The sequence below is a fragment of the Clytia hemisphaerica genome, unplaced genomic scaffold, assembly GCF_902728285.1.
Source record: "Clytia hemisphaerica strain Z4C2 unplaced genomic scaffold, Clytia hemisphaerica genome assembly, whole genome shotgun sequence".
Lineage (NCBI taxonomy): Eukaryota > Metazoa > Cnidaria > Hydrozoa > Leptothecata > Clytiidae > Clytia > Clytia hemisphaerica.
This window is the reverse complement of record NW_027103900.1, coordinates 1,786,600-1,803,092: the sequence shown is the minus strand read 5'-3', so window position 1 is coordinate 1,803,092 and position 16,493 is coordinate 1,786,600. Positions and strand designations below refer to the sequence as shown.

Sequence of the window (16,493 nt, the reverse complement as noted above, 5' to 3'; positions counted from 1 at the left end):
GAGTGGTATACACGTTTTTTTATTAAAACAAACTATATAAGTACATGAGACTTCGATGGCCAAAATATTAAGAACAAGTTAAGAACATTTGAAAGATTTGCGGACTTAAAAAAACACTAGTCTACACAATAGACAGATCCAGGCTTTTAGGCCTTACTCTTGGTCTATAGGCACTGCTATAGGCGGCCACTAGTGATCCCCACCGGGAATTGCTTATTAATAGGTTTAAACATAATAGACAACATTCACAAAAGATGTTTATCAATAGAGATTTTAAATAAAAGAATGTTTAAAACACAGCTGATTGGCTTAGGTTTCGAAACTCTCTATTGTTTCATTAAAACCTCAGTGCGCATGCGATTTATCTGGAGAATTTCAATATTCAAAACAAGAGCAGTGCTCATAGCCCGAAGAGTAGGAGTTTTACGCTCGAAACGAAGGAAGATATGACGTAGCCTAAAAAAACACCCGAAAATGGACAAAATTACTTGCAAAATGACATAAAAAAACATGTATTTAAAAAAATATATTTTTAGGCTAAAAACTCGAAAAGTTAGGAACACCAAAGGATTCAAAAATTTTGGAGCTTTTCATAAAAAATTGTGTATCTCGGTTAAGACGGTTGAATATGTCACGTGATCTTTTTTAGCTATTCCATTTGTTAAAAGCTGGTACAGTGTCAATGCAACGTTCTCACGTGATTCAAGTTAACCTAAACATGCCTGCTTTACTCCATGTCAAAGGTCCCTGACTAGAAGTAGTGGTGAATGAGGCAGGGGTGAATCGATCTTCGTATGTTAATGAGTCTGCGATTTTGACTCATCGCATAGTTTCATTTGGATAGTTTAGGGAAGGGCTTGAGAAGGGTAAGTAATAAACTATTTCTTTCATTATGGTCAACACATACAGAAATTGGTCAGATTCCAATGAAAGTGACGTATTTCAGAAAGTTTGTTTACAAGCTTCTTTCGATAACGTGTTTGTACTGTTTTTCTTATTGGAATTTTATCATATCAACAAGTGAATGACCTTTACATATGCCTTTTAAAGCTGGGAGAGTTGATAAATGAATAGCTTTAAATTGACCAGATTTTAGATATCATTTCAGACGAAGCAAGAAGTAAAGGTTTTTAACAGTTTTTTTTGCAATGAATCGATTTTTAGTTGAGCGTGACAAATGTTGTTCTTATCAAGAATTTTATACGGAAATTTGAGACGCCTAAGGGCGAGAGGAATGTTTGTTTATCCGATGACCAAAATGCGATAATTTTCTGTTTTTATATTTGTTTATGTCGCCTTTTGTGGACGATGACTAGTATTTTTTATCCTGATCAAAAAGTGCCGAATCTTTTGTGTCAACACATGCCCCCAAAAGATAACGATATGAAAAATATGAAAATTAAAACACGTTATTTTTCAATTTTGTGTTCATCAAACCATCTGAAACTTACTCTCGGACCTCGTATCAAGGGTGAATTTCCTTTAAATAGGAGGCTAATGCATAAAGACTAGGAAAATAGAAGAATCATCCATCTTTTGAAAGTAAATTTCCGATCACGTCATTTCAAGAATTGTATCCTCTGAAAAATTAACGGTAGTTTCAGTTTGGTCTCCTCCAATTAGAGTCCTAATTCATTGTGAGGGTATAAAATTAACACAGTACCCTCCGACCCTTATGTAGTCTGAATCGCGGACCTCTATAGATCTACTTCCTATAGAAGGAATTCTTTTCGCTAGAGGTGGATGAGCAGAAGCCTAATCTTGAATGTTTCTGAAATACCTTTCCGATAACAAATTTCATGTTTGTTGGATTGATGACATATATTGTGGCTCTCGTGACTGTAAGACTTTAAGGGTTAAAGGGTGTGGTGCAAAATCTGTTTATTTGCTCCATAGTTATTCTGATGTTTTGATCCGTCAGAAGTACTTTCAATGAGGGGTGGTTCAATCTTCCTCTTAACCCTGTGAATACTTTGTGGCTTTTCGTACATGGTAATGAAGTACCAACAATTGGAAGTTTGCCTGCTTATTTTCTATTACTCATGTTTTTGTTGTTGCGCGATTTCGACTTCCCTTCATCAGAAAATGTTGAGCGGTATTTTGTCAAGACCAAAATAGTATGAGATTCCTTCGGGCTGAAAAGAAAAGTGTGTAGGATTTGAGTCTTCTTTCATGAAGCTGTGCATCCATCGTGGTTTTTACACAAATGCTGAGCTGAGTATCATTCACTGCAAGATTCAGAAAATGTTTTTTCTTGCCTGGGAAAGAATGAATATTCCCTTCTAGGAGTCCTTTACTAGTCCTTTGGGCCTGTTCTTCATTGTACAGTGTAATCTCAATAACTCGAACTGTGCGGGAAAACTTTTAAGGGTTGTGGAGCTATAAAGTATTGTTAGCTGAAGGGATAAGAAAACTTGTTCGAATTAAGGAGACATTCGATTATAGAGGTTTGAGTTTTGGACACTCTAGTGTACTTTTAGATTCAATAGCTAGTCCTCCCACCCCTGACCTTCTTCGATTCGCTACCCAAACCAAGCAACTACTTATCACAATTATATCTGAAAGGAAGTTTTTTTCTCCATTTACTTCAGACGATGACGGACGCGAATGGAAACCAAGAAGAAGAACGTGTATCTGACTTTTATAATCAAACATGGACTGAAGAAGCTGTTCACAGATATTTCTATCGACAGGTAATAATGATTCTATCTTTTGGACAAGCTAATTCATTGACAAAGTTATTAATATTCTCTCACTTCATTCACCGTAATAATGATTTTATCTTTTGGACGAGCTACTTCATTGGCCAAGTAACTGATATTTTCTCACTTCTTCAACAAGGCTAATACTGTATATTGCAAAAACAAACAAATCTTCCAAAAAACTCTTCAGTTAATTGAAAGAGCAAATAATAAAGGTTGTTTGTTTTTCGATAAATACACATCAACCCATGACTAGCAACATAAAGCAAACTTAACAGTTTTTCATGACCTGAAACGCTGACAAGGGAATCTTCCCAGCGTTTTTTGGTCATTTGGAAATCTGTCCGACCCCATTAATTTCTCAGGCAAGTATACGATATATAGAACTCTTTATACGGTTAAATTATTTCAAAATCTCATTTCACTGTTTTATTAAAATTTCGTCTTCTTTTTCAGGTCCAATTAAAGAAAGCGGAGCTTGAACAAGCCCTGGGAATCAGAAGTGGAACGTAATAGCCATTTAAACCGAATGAACTTTTAGCATCATCAGATTTCAATCTGTATAAAATGTCATCCACTTCGCTCACAAACAGACAGACCTTAAATTTCAAAGGAGATATTATTGGATTGCTGGAACATTGGGACGCAAAATTTTAATCTTGAAATGTTTGAAAATAGTTTGGAACCATTTGGCGTGGAGCCAAATTAAAAATACTTTACAGTGACAGGGCACTTGAAGATATTGCTTAAAATAGAGAATGTATGAGAATACAGTGCCTCTTAACTGATTAGACCACAGTGAAAATGTGTTGGACTAAGCGATCAGTTTACCCGTACTGCCAAGCTACTTTTTAGTGTGATCCATTGCTGCACCTTGATTTTTTTTAAACTCATTGCGGCAGTTTGTAAGCCCTTCAACGCTTTTCTTACGACAATACTTTGTCAAATTCAGTGCAAAATTACACGAGACTATGTCTCCCTTGGCAGCAAATGATAAGTTCTTTCGTTTTTTGCTAGTGTATTATTAGCGTTACGTCGATATTTATTTAAATTTTTAGAATATACATTTTTACAACGATATAACATGGAACGTTTAGGAAGTTTCTACTGATTTACTGCGGAAAAGAAAAACAAGTTTTTTTTTACTTTCCAAATTAATTTCTTGTCCATTTGACTGTTTTATGCAATATAAGAATAACTTGGAAGGCCAATGATTATTATTATTATTTAATCTTCCCAGTATTACCTAACCCGGGGTATTACCTCAGACTTTCTAAAATAAGTTAAGGGAAAGGTTCATTGTTGAAATTGGAGTTTCCATGGAAGGACAAACTCGTATTCAAGAACATTAATTTTGATTTTACTGATGGACGTGATACAATCATTTTCGTAGGCATATTGTCAAAAGTACATGAAACGAAGGATATTTTTTGAAATCAAATTTTCCCGTGCACGAATTAACTGGTCAAGTGAACGACAAAACAATTTTGTTTTCTATTTCGTTTTAATCTGATGCACTTATCGTGACGATGAAATGCGTGTAAATTAATTAACAATCGCATTCCGAAAGTTTAAATGTAACGCTTAATCTCCTCATAACTCATACCATATCGATAACTCGATCATTTGTCATTACATTGGGACAAGCTGGAGTTTTTACAAGCTCTTTTTTGATTTTGTAGGTTGTTAACCTGTAATATAAAAATTTTGTTACTTTCTCTAAAGAATAAGTCATCTCTATTACTTTTAATGACCAATTAGTGAAGTATCTTATAAAAACTCCAGAACATCCCATTACATTAGAATACGTAAACTACACAGCACAAGGAGGTTTCGATGAATATTTTTTGGATTTTCGCTAGTCCAAGAATACTTTCGATAGACAGAACATGTTTTAAATCCTTAAGACTGCATACGTGCAGCGTTATTGACTACTTGGAAATGAGTCGATTGAAATACTATGAGATAGATAGCCCAACTTAAACCCCAAGTTTTATTAGCTGTGTGAGAATCCCTTGTCTCATATTCCGTGTTTTTACATCAGACCACTTTCAAAGTACAGTTTCTCACAGAGGGAATACCATCTAGAGTTGAGTACTCTCTACATTTTAAATGAGGAGATTAATCGCTATTTTGACGAGGTAATCCTTTTAGAGCGGTATAGAAATTCATGTTATTTTGAAAGCGATTTTCTTTTGAGTCGGCTCACTGCGGGTCGCCAACTTTGCGAAAAAGAATTTATGAAAAATATCGAAAGGGGAGCTCGGCATGAGATGTTGTGCATTTGTTTGGAAGTTCTCCTTCGTGCCGGGTGCCGTGAAAAAGGAATGTTGAAGTTTGAAAAAGAAAACAAAAAGTGTAAACATTTCGCTCGCTGAGTCAACAACAACAATCCTAGAAATTCCTTGTTTTTGAAACTTATCATTTGCAAGTGCTTGTATCTTGGGTTGGATTCATAGTGTAAGACGTCATATTTTATTATATATACGTGAAAAGAAAAGATTGCTTTCATTTGCCAATTTGTCACAAGATTATAAAGATATAAAAAAAAAAATTTTTGTTGAATAATCACAAGAATTTTTTTTTTTAGAAAGAAAAAGGAGTAATCATGGCTGATGGCTGATTTGTTAAAGGGTTTAAACTTTAAGAATAGAAGAATTATTTTATCAGCCACAAATGTTAGATATCACCACACTGGAACACATGGAAGATGAAAGTTACTGTTTGTTTTGATACTACCAAAGTTATTGTTCCATGTGGAAATGGTGAACTTCTGGTTTCAGAGCTAATCAAAAGAGCTGTCAATCGATATTGCAAAGCAAGCTTTAAGGTAACAAAAAACCTTATCTTTATTTTGTATAAAAGTACGGTAAGTTGGTCTAATATCAACATCACTCGTCTAATTTTGACACTCTTCTTTAGCGTTTTTAGAAGCTGGGAATAATTATTAGGATTTAGGAAGGTTGGAATCGCCGGTTCAGCTGGCGGTTCAATTACTAACCTGAGATCAGATTGTGGTTGTTTTCTACCCACCACGCTGAAGCTCTAAAGAAATGGGTGAAAACATACCGTGAGATTGGGTAACTTGCATCAAGTGGAGGCTAACATGCATAGCTCTCAAATGAAAGACCTGGCTGGTCATTAAATACAAAATTTAAAAATCTAAACAAAAATGGTACAGTAGAGCTGCGAGCGGAGCTACGTAGTTGTATTTTGATCAGTCAGTACCTTTAGCCAAATTAGGAACATTTTTCTTACTTTTACCAGGATTCCTAATTAGGAATCCTATTGCTACATTCGCAAATTCCAAGTATGACCAATAGATTCGGTATACCAAATATGATAACTGTGCAAAAAATTGAAAAATTTCATTCGCGGATGGTGGATTTATTAACGCCCCAAAAAAATAATTCCAATTAGGAATTAAACGAACTGTCGTTTTTATTATCACTGCCGTTTTTATTATCACGAAGAAAAACAGAAAGTGAGTTTCCCATGTTTTATAAATAAGATGTCAATTTACCAGAGGAGAAGTGAAGTTTTTTGTAGGAATTATAGCTTGGTCCCCCGAGCAAGTCAAGAGCTCAATCTTTCTCTATTTCTATTTCTTTATTAGCATGAACTTTTTACAAGTTATTTTCGCTAGGGGGGGGGGGTCGGTAGTAAAATCTCAGAAATAATGACGTTTACTACGGTGGTGGTGTGACGAAAGATCGAAAAAAAATTTTAAATACTAAAATGGGTGGTATCTATGTGTTAAATTTTGAAATATTTTTACTACCTGGGTAGTTAAAACTGTTAAATTAGCAAATTTTAACTATTTTTGTAATTCTTTTAATTTTTTGGATGACTTTTCTGAAAAAATCTGAAAATTTTTATAATTTGAAAAAATTATTTGTTGCAAAGTTGTTTGCTGCAAACAAAAAATTCTCGAATTTTTTTTTTAATAATATAAAAAAGATTTTAATTCTAGGGCAAAACATTAGATTTTGCACTAAGTGAAAAATGTGTCACAGAAATAATCATTTTTTAGCTTTTTTGGAAAATAAGTCCGAAAAGCAACCAAAAAATAGGTGGTCTCCATAACAAATTGTTCCAAAAACTTTTACTACCCGGGTAGTAAAAAACCTCTTCCAAGAGTCTGGGTGGTGGTATGTAAAAATTCGTAAAAATCCTTTTACTACTCATATATGTCTGAGATTTTACTATCGACCCCCCCCCCCTGATTGCCTAATGGAACAAAAAATAAATAAATGAAAAAATATTAAGTAATCTTTCTTTCCCACCTAAATGGAATGGTAAGAATCTTATGAAGTACTTTTTAATGTGCAATTTTTTCTATTTTTGAAGAAAATCTAGGTATTTGCTTCATATTCCTAATTAGGAATTTTTTTCTTCCTAATTAGGAATAAGATTCCTAATTAGGAATACTAGTAAAAGTAAGAAAAATGTTCCTAATTTGGCTAAAGGTACTGACTGTTAATGACCAGCCAGGTCTTTCATTTGAGAGCTATGCATGTCAGCCTCCACTGATGCAAGTTACCCATTCTCACGGTAACAATCTGAAGAGTATGCTATCTCAAAATTGTAAGGACCGCTGTTATCAGGTTACTGCTACTGTACTGGTTGCTAACTATGGCGCGCCAAAGCGGAAATAAATACTATCTTCCATTTCGCGACACTATCTTCCATTTCGCAACACTATCTTTCATTTAGCGACACTATCTTTCATTTTGCAACACTATCTTTCATTTTGTGACACTATCTTTCATATCGCGAAACTACTTTTCATTTTATTACGACACTATCTTTCATTTTGCGACACTATTTTCCCAAAAAAATATTATCTTAATTGAAACGATACTATCTTTTTTACAGGATACTATCTTTATCGTGGAAGTCGAGAAGTGCCATCGACAAAAAAATATTTCATTTTAGTAAAAAAAATTAAATTTAGAGAAAAATTTAGTTTTAGAAAAAAAATTAATTTTAGGAAAAACATTTTATTTTTGCCCGATTCCGTGCGTGCATACACGTAGTCACTTTTTTTCTAAAATGAAATATTTTTTTGTCGATGGCACTTCTCGGCTTCCATAAAAAAAGATAGTATTCCGTAAAAAAGATAGTATCGTTTCAATTAAGATAATGTTTTTTTGGAAAGATATTATATTTAAAAAAAGATAGTATCGTTTTAAAAAAGAAAGTGTCATTTTAATAAAGCTAGTGCCGCGAAATGTGTTGTGAAATAAAAGATAGTGTTGCGAGATGAAAGATAGTGTCGCGAAATGAAATATAGTGTCGCGAAATAAAAGATAGTGTCGCGAAATGAAAGATAGTGTCGCGAAATGAAAGATAGTTTCGCGAAATGAAAGATAGTGTCGCGAAATGAAAGATAGTGTCGCGTAATGAAAGATAGTTTCGCGAAATGAAAGATAGTGTCGCAAAATGAAAGTATTTATTTCCGCTTTGGCGCGCCATAGCTAACTTTTTTCAATCAGTGATTCTGATTTACCTTTTAAATCTAGCTATCTATAAGAAGGGTGTCAGAATTACAGTAGATGTTGATGCTGTTAGACCAACTAACAATAAAGAGTTCTAAACTTGGAAAAAAAACAATTTTGATAAAAATCCCATTTTGATAAAAGTTCCATTAAAAGCAATAATATTCTGCCAGCACCAGACACAAGATATTCTGTGTCAAATGAAAAGCTTTCTACTCAGCACCATATAATCCAAACCACCAGACTGGCTGTAAGTCAGTTTCTAGTGCGTCCTATTACTAAGCGCGAATAAAAAGCTAAAGAATGTAAAAAATTTGTGTATATAATGTAACACCGAACAATTTTGTCAGCTTGATATGTTGGCAGGGTTTATATTGTAACAGCTTAGGAATATTTGTCTAGTACTCCAATATCACCATACAGTTAGTCACACTAGGGTCCTGCTGAAATGCTTATCAAAGATTTAATGCTGCAAAAGCGCATTATAGTTTATAGGAACCCAAAGAATGTGGCGCAAAACTTCTTAAGTTATTTATGAAAAAATAAACTGCGCTTTTTAATGAAGTTAAAATTTTCAAACACTAAGAGAAATTACCTAAATTTTGAGCCATAGATGAAAAAATTTGACCCAAGCAAACCTTGAAAGCTAATTTGAAGGACAACTTTTCAAGAAAAAGATCTGCAAGGGAGAAGACATCCTCCTAGATCCACACATCGCTGGCTAGGCTATTTCCCGTGAATATAGCTGGACCTCAAACACTGACCCATTTACATGTAATCAAGGTCTAACAAACAAAAATCAATGTCTCTGGAATTAAATGACATTTTGATTGGGTGCTGCACGTTTCATTTTGTTTCAAGTTTTCAATTTAAATTTGATTATCTTAGGAACTTGATTGAGGTAACTCTCATCCAATTATTGTTGTTGCGAATACATTCTGTAGATGACTGATGTTATTTTTACTGAAAGATTGATTTCCTAGTGTGACTATTAGCCAACAACAACGTATACCATTGTTTTGGGTAAGATTCCACACTTCCAGCAATAGCGTCCATAGACTTTTTGCTAGACGTGATATCATGCTAAAAATAAAAAAAAGAGCATAAATTGCGATAAATCCGTTGTTGTTTTTAATTACTTTTAATCAGATTGATTTTTGCAACATAAAATTTCGCAAGCCATAAAGCTTTCTGAATTCTAAATTAATTCTGAATTTGTTTTTCTTCGCATTTCAAACAATCTATTTTTATAGCATATCTACAATGTATATTTTGATGCTGAAAATCTGATTTCGAACAATTTCAAACTCTTGCGATTTTGCAAGTTTTGCGTAAATAGCTAAAATTCATGAAAATGTGAAATCAAAATATTCAACATGACATCCTGACTAGCAAAAAGTCTGTTGTAAAAGGTTTTGTGTATGGCATGTATAGCTTGTGCCAAATATGGCTAACTGGCTAACATTCTAGCTTTTTTTTAACCACCCAGAGCTTTGTCTTTTATCACTTTTGCAGTGGAATCTTACCTTAGTCCAGGAATTAGATTCTTACCTAAGTGATGATACGCTGATATCAAGTTAAAATGTCCTCTGGCACCAACATCAAAATGATGAGAAAAAATTTATACCTTTATACTAATAATGCTTTCAATTGCTTTTGTGATGCTGAAGTTTTTAATTTTGGATGCCTGAAATTTGGGTTTTGTTTGCATTCTAACCTAGGAACTATAAATGATATTTTAAAGTAGAATGTATTTTTTGGTCATTACTATTGTTTTTAAGACAATATGTGGATGGTTTCATGACACCAAAAGGACGATTCAAATTTGTTAATTTCACCTTTTCACTACTTTTTAGGATCAAAAGATGTGATACTAGCTATATGAATTTTCAGTTTCCAGTAATAAACAGGCTATAAATCGGTGATCAGTTCTTTTAAAGCAGTAAAGATTGAAATCTAGATGTTTCAGGTAATGTATTACTACAGTTTTCTATAGATTGCTTTATGAATTGCTTATCTGAAAAATCTAGTTCAGAGTCGACGGTAACAAAGTGTTATAAATGATGATTAAAGTAAGAGACAACAAAGTTTCATTTTATCCAAACTTTTATTTTAGAGAAGTCAAATTTTAGAAATTCTATGCAGTCTTGCCAGTTAGCAACATTAGTTTTTGACAAGAAAATTATTTTATTCATAATATTTTGGAGAGATCCTTGGATTTTTTATATAACTGATATTATTTTCATGATCTTTAATAAACTTCACTTTTCAGGACAATATAAATGACATCAATGTGCAATGTCTACAAACAGAAGAACAAGCTATTTTAGATATCGACGATCAGGTCTCAGATGTTTGTGATGACAAAGATACAGTAAGTCATCTATTATCAAAATGTATTATTTCCATAATTTTGGGATGTTGAGGTTAATTACTAAAGGTGTAAAAGATTTTTCAAATTTGAGGATGATTGGCGGATTTGAATTTGATAACTTTATTCCACTATGAAACTATAACATGCAGTTTCTTTTTTATTAAGTACATTTGGCTTAAGACTATGTTGACTATGTGTTGATGAAAAAATCTAAATATTTTTTCTTCAATCCAAGGAAAAGTTATATCCAAAGTTTGTTATAAACTTTACACTTTAAAAGTAAAAATAGTTTTTATTTCCTTTTTATCTAAATATAAACATTATGTAGACAGCTCTTTTATGCAAGCTTGGTTGACATGAGAAAACATTTTGTTTGATGCGAAAACTCAATATTTTGACAAGAGATTTTCTTGCCTTTAGAGTGTTTCTCACTTATAAGGATGGGAGATATTTCACTTACACCTTCAATGTAAAAGGAGGTCCTTATTTAGGAAAACAGCTTAATGCTAAGTCCTGAATGCGCTTGAATATAGATTTTGATGTATAGTGTCATTTTACTCTTTTTCAAACATATACAACGTCATTATTATTCAATTCAATGATTAGAAAAGTTCTTAATGATACATCTATTAATTAATTTACAAGATATAAAGTGACACTGACAATATTTCATCGGATATTGGTTTATATCACATTTTTTAGATACCTTTCATTCAATTAGATTGCCTTTTTGGCAAATTTTTAAAAAATTTATTCAAAAAGACCTATTTTTAATTATTAAAAAGTTTCATTTTAATACGAAATTCAACAAAAATCCTCACAGAAATAATTTGATGCCCAGCTCAGTGATGCTTCAAAACTCAAAGAAAGAAAGTTTTCAAACTTAAAAATAGAAATTTACATTTTTTTATTTACCTATGTTAGCTGTGTCCTCAAATATATTCAAACCAGACTTTAAATACACTTTTAATAACTGTGGATGCTTATCTACTTCCTAAGTTAAAAATCAGCAAAAATGATAAATTTCTCTCTACTAAAGAATTTTCGACTGATACAATTATCAGCAACGTTTCTTTTTATCATGAGGTCTTATGATTATAATACTGCAATAAAATATAAACAAAAAAGTCTTTTGCATGAAGGCATTTTTAGAATACCGCAAGTTTTTAATTGAAAAATTTATATATACTGTGATATCACCCCATAAAACTCTAGGGAGAATGATATTATCAAAATTTTTGAACACTACCAAAAGTTACGATGTTGCAGCGCTATATATCTCATCAGGGTTTATTTTTAAACTACTTCAAGTCAAGCACCTTACAATTTGAAATTTTCATTAGTACAGATAATATGCATGCAAGATAAAATTAAGAACACATTATGGTGATAATTATAACAGCAATTTCAATGGAATTAGGCAGAGCACAAAATTTCAGAAAGCATGTTTTTGCTGTTTTATAAAGATAGTTTTGGCATTTTAAACGATGATGCATGTGATTCGCAAGTCATTGAAAAAACGAAAGTCAAAAAAAGTAAGTGCTTTTTTGAAATATCTGTTTCTGATCTATAGTTGGACCAGTTGTTATGTCAACATTGACAACAAGGCTGATGAAGTGACCTTCAAAGAAAAGTACTTGATTTATAAAAAACTTATTAGGCATTAACATGTTTTTTGGCTGAAATTCTTAATTTCAGCTCTGGTTCTCTTAATTTTAATAATAGAATGATGACTTAGAAACCTTCTTTCCAATAAATTTCATTTTAAAATGCAATATATTTCAGGAAAGTTCAGGGGATATAAATTCTGTGTAACGAGCTTATTTAATTAAAAATAGTTTTGATGGCTAATTTCACAATGCAATCACTTAGATTAATGGTATCTGTTTTCTTTAAGTTGGAATGAGCTGTCATGAGATCATTTAGGCTTTTCTTTGCAGCTTATTAACGATTTAATAGGAAATTCTTTAATTCTGATTGATGCAGTCAAATACGTTACAATACGGACTGGAAAGTTTGGATTGAGAATTGTTGAACCTTATGCTCATAATTGGACAAAATACACGTTTTTTTATAAGAACATCCAAAATATTTGAAGCCTTGGGATTTTTTTGACTTTTTGAATTTTAAGCCTAAAAATGTTCAAATTATTAAAGGCGCAGTAGCGTAGTGGTCATCGTTCTTGACTTCCGTGCTGGAGGTCAGGGTTCGATTCCCACTCGGTGCTGCGATTCACTTGGCAAGTGAATGTACCTTGGCCCGGGTCAACCCATGCCATGTGAGGGGAATAGGGTACCATTACTCTGATACAAGAGTATGGGGAGATATGCTGGACATTGAATGTGGTGTGGTGATTGTACTCATATGTTCAGTACCTGCGAGAACGCAAGGTTCTCCCGTACTGTTCGAGAATCATCATCGATACAGCACGGCTCTGATGTGTCGCGAGCACAGAGTACAATGTCTGGTAAGCGCTGTGATTTCCCTATCTAGGGGTAGGAAACTGTCCCGGGATAGGGCCCGGTCCGATGATATCGGAGGGTCAGCTTCTCTCGCTTCTCTCTTCTCACATATTCTTATTTTTGCCAATTTTTTAGTACTTTTGACCATTTTCCTTAAAAAGTCGGCGTTCTAGAGTCTACAAAGCCTTAAAATTTTCTTGACTTGTTCTTAACATTTTGGGCATCGAAGCCTTATGTTCTTATATGGCTTGTTCTTATAAAAAAACGTGTACGTCTTTTAAAGAAAAAAATAATTTTCAGCTCTAAAATCTGATTAGTCCATGTGCAGAATCAATATGTTTAACCATACTACTGCATGGTTATCTCGAGAGCTAGCACGTTCCAATTCCATATCTTGTCTCCTACAACGTCCGAAAAACATGAATAACCTTCATTTTTGAAATTCTCTTCATTCTTGTATAACGTCTCTCCTCTTTAATTACTTTCTCAAGCTATAGTTTATAGAAACAATCGCAGACGTACAAAAATTAATTACCTTTTTTACGCTTTACTAATTATATGTAATAACATAATTATGATGTCATTTCCCTAACATTTTCTTGTTTTATTTTTTCGTCGCTGATTCCCGCTGAGATACCTCGAGATGTCATGCTCCACCCTTCTTCCACCTCAACTTTTTTGCTAAAATTTGTAAACATTTCATTTTCAAGAAATATTAATGAAATGTTTTTTTCGCTCGTTACTGAATTCTTAGTGGATTGCAGATTGATTTTTCTATTTAGTTTTTTTTAAGCTTGAATATTATGTTATTGGTTTTTTTCGTTTGTTGTCGTGTGACAGTGTTTTGTGTCTTTACGAAGTCTATGCATTGCGAATCAAACATTCGACTTTTGCTATGTCGCTTGACCTTTATGCCGCTCCAGCTTCCTGTTCCTTTTTCCAATCCAGGAGTTATTATTATTTTCCTTTTTCTGCAAATGTATTCGAGTAGGAAAAAATACGTGCGCAGCTATAGCTTGCTTTGCTTACTACCTCGCTTCTCTTGTGTAATTACTTGTTTTTTTTTGTGTTGTCTTAATCGGGTCTCTTACTCCGAGTCAACTCATCGGAAAGGTTGCGAAGTTTTTTGTTAATTTGTTGTTATCTATTATTTCACTAAAAGGTTCCACAAACTCCGAGAAGAATCTCAGTGCAAAAGGGTTCCCGCCTCGAATTATCCCCCATCCTATGTTCGTAGAAAAAGTCTGCGAAAAAAAATGCACGAATGACTCTTTTTTTTTGTTTCTTTCTCACTTCCATTTGGAGACTAAAGGCTTGTTTCCATCGATCGCGCGAGCGTGCACGCTAGGGCGAAATTTCCTAAAATAGCCTATTGACGTCACGAATTAAATTTTCTCGTACACAAAAAGTATACGCTCTTGTACGCTTTTGTGCTCTTTTCTACGCTGAAAATTTTCAACTTTTTTGAGCGTACAGGAGCGCACATCTCAATTGATAATTTTTCAACCAATCAAGAAAGAGAAAAACTGCTGAGTAAACAAAAAAATGTAAACATACAGATTGTGTATGTTTTTGATGGAAATCAAACATTGATCGCGCGGAGTGTGCGGCCAAATCTATTTTAAGAATTTTGGCCTAGCGTGCACGCTCGCGCGATCGATGGAAACAGGCCTTAACGACACGCTTCTTACGAACGCTCGGTTGAACAACATTATTATTATAATGACATTGTCAATGACTTATTGGATGTCTAACAATTAATGTTTGTCCCTGTTCATAATTTGCGAGATGATTTATGGCTACCAACCTGTGGTCGGTGCTCAATGACCACCACCTGGTTGTTTGATTGCTGGTTCAAATACTCGTCTTTTATAAGAACAAACTGTATAAGAACATAAGGCTCGTTGGCCAAAATATTAAGAACAAGTTAAGAACATTTTAAGGCTTTGTGGACTCCAAAATACCCAATTTCTAATGAAAATGAACAAAAATACTCATTAATGAGTATTTTTGTTCAGTTCTTATATATAAGAACATGTTAAGAACATCGAAAGCTTCAGAAATTTCGAATGTTCTTACAAAAAAATGTAATTCAAATTATATCTTAAAGTAATTTGCAAGAGCGAATTTAATTGGTCGACTAAAATTTCATTACAATAGAGTATTATTTCAGTTTGTCGAGGTCTTTTGAAAATTTATTTACAACCTGAAGAAAGTTGCTGGTGTTGTGTTAAGATTTAAGTTTCTCAGCCAAATCAAGAATCCTATTAATTATTTGTTATTTTTATTGTACATCGACCTAGTGGCTTTGTTTTTGGTTTTCGTTCGCTGGTTCGTTTTACATGAATCAAAGAGTTCAATTCAAGAACTTTACAACTTTATGGGTGTTTGATGCACTTGATCTGTTTGGTAGTATCTTTGAGCTTTTTAAAAACTTCGAGAATATCTAGTATTCAATTTTTACCCAGTAGCATTCTCAGGGATGTCAGAAAATTTGTGTAGGAGAGCAGATTATAATAGGAAAGTAATTATCTATTCATAACTTCAATAGAAGATAATTACTTCGCAACAAAATATTGCTACACCCCTAAGAAGGCCACTCTTCACTCGAAGTAAAATTTATGAACAGTTCTGAATCGTTGTACAGTGGAATCTATATAAAGAGGGCAACATTGGTTCCAAAAAATTGTCCTTTTTATAAAGTGTCCGTCTTATAGAGAATTTTTATGAGAATTTGACCTAATAGCATTCCGTTCCAAAGAGAAGTGTCCGCCTTATACCGTGGCCGCTTTAGACAGATTCCATTGTACTTGATTAACTTGTGGTCGATTATACCAGTAATAGCACGCTTTGCCACGCGCTGTCAAATATGCCAGGTTGATCTTTTTGGACGGATGAGTGGTTGCTCAATCGGTAACAAGATTAAAAACTTGAGCAATAAAAAATCCATGTGAATGTCTTTAGAACGTTCTACGGACGTCTTGTGCTCTTGCTTCGTGAGAGAATGTCTGTATAGAAATTCCTATTTTTATTGGAATCAATTTCTTGTGTTTAATAAATGTGAATAACTTGATTTTCGATTGATTAGTTTTGATTTTACGGGACGATTAGTTTAATCTATTTAGAACATTGTTACGTAAAAAAGTTAAATCGACATCAATAAAAAGTGGGGTAATCGATCTTTATACTTGGCATTGTTTAAGACGTTTGGAAGATGTAAAGCTGATTGACATTTTGGTCTTCTCGGCCTGCTAACTCACTTTTTACTTGGTAAACTAGGATCCTCGGTACCAATATTTACTTTTTCATGTCCGTAAATTTTCATTACCGTACGCTACGTTATCCGTAACATAACACAAGTACAGAGTAATTTGTTGAGATGCACGTATTTTAAGGTTTGTATAACTGTGCTAAAATGCACAACTTCTAGATCTATCCAGATTGCCACTTTAAA

General features: G+C 33.4%; 2 protein-coding genes across 6 annotated transcripts in view; both read left to right on the top strand.

Annotated features, from left to right (window-relative positions):
* The window catches only part of LOC136808885 (SWI/SNF-related matrix-associated actin-dependent regulator of chromatin subfamily D member 1-like), a 32,178-nt gene extending 28,322 nt beyond the window's left edge, over positions 1-3,856 (top strand). Inside the window, exons 16-17 of the mRNA XM_067065451.1 lie at positions 2,592-2,693; positions 3,159-3,856. Of these exons, the coding sequence (XP_066921552.1) occupies positions 2,592-2,693; positions 3,159-3,215 (159 nt within the window). The 3' untranslated portion in view covers positions 3,216-3,856. The remainder of the gene's footprint in view (positions 1-2,591; positions 2,694-3,158) is intronic.
* Positions 3,857-5,292: 1,436 nt separating this feature from the next.
* The window catches only part of LOC136808884 (partitioning defective protein 3-like), a 31,031-nt gene continuing 19,830 nt past the window's right edge, over positions 5,293-16,493 (top strand). For 2 of the 5 annotated variants that reach the window (XM_067065447.1, XM_067065446.1), the window contains exons 1-2: positions 5,293-5,532; positions 10,476-10,577. In XM_067065447.1, coding sequence (XP_066921548.1) covers positions 5,413-5,532; positions 10,476-10,577 — 222 coding nt within the window. In that variant the 5' untranslated portion in view covers positions 5,293-5,412. Of the gene's footprint in view, positions 5,533-10,091; positions 10,173-10,475; positions 10,578-11,758; positions 12,113-16,493 lie in introns of those variants that run through there. The other 3 variants (XM_067065448.1, XM_067065450.1, XM_067065449.1) reach the window with 3 other exon arrangements.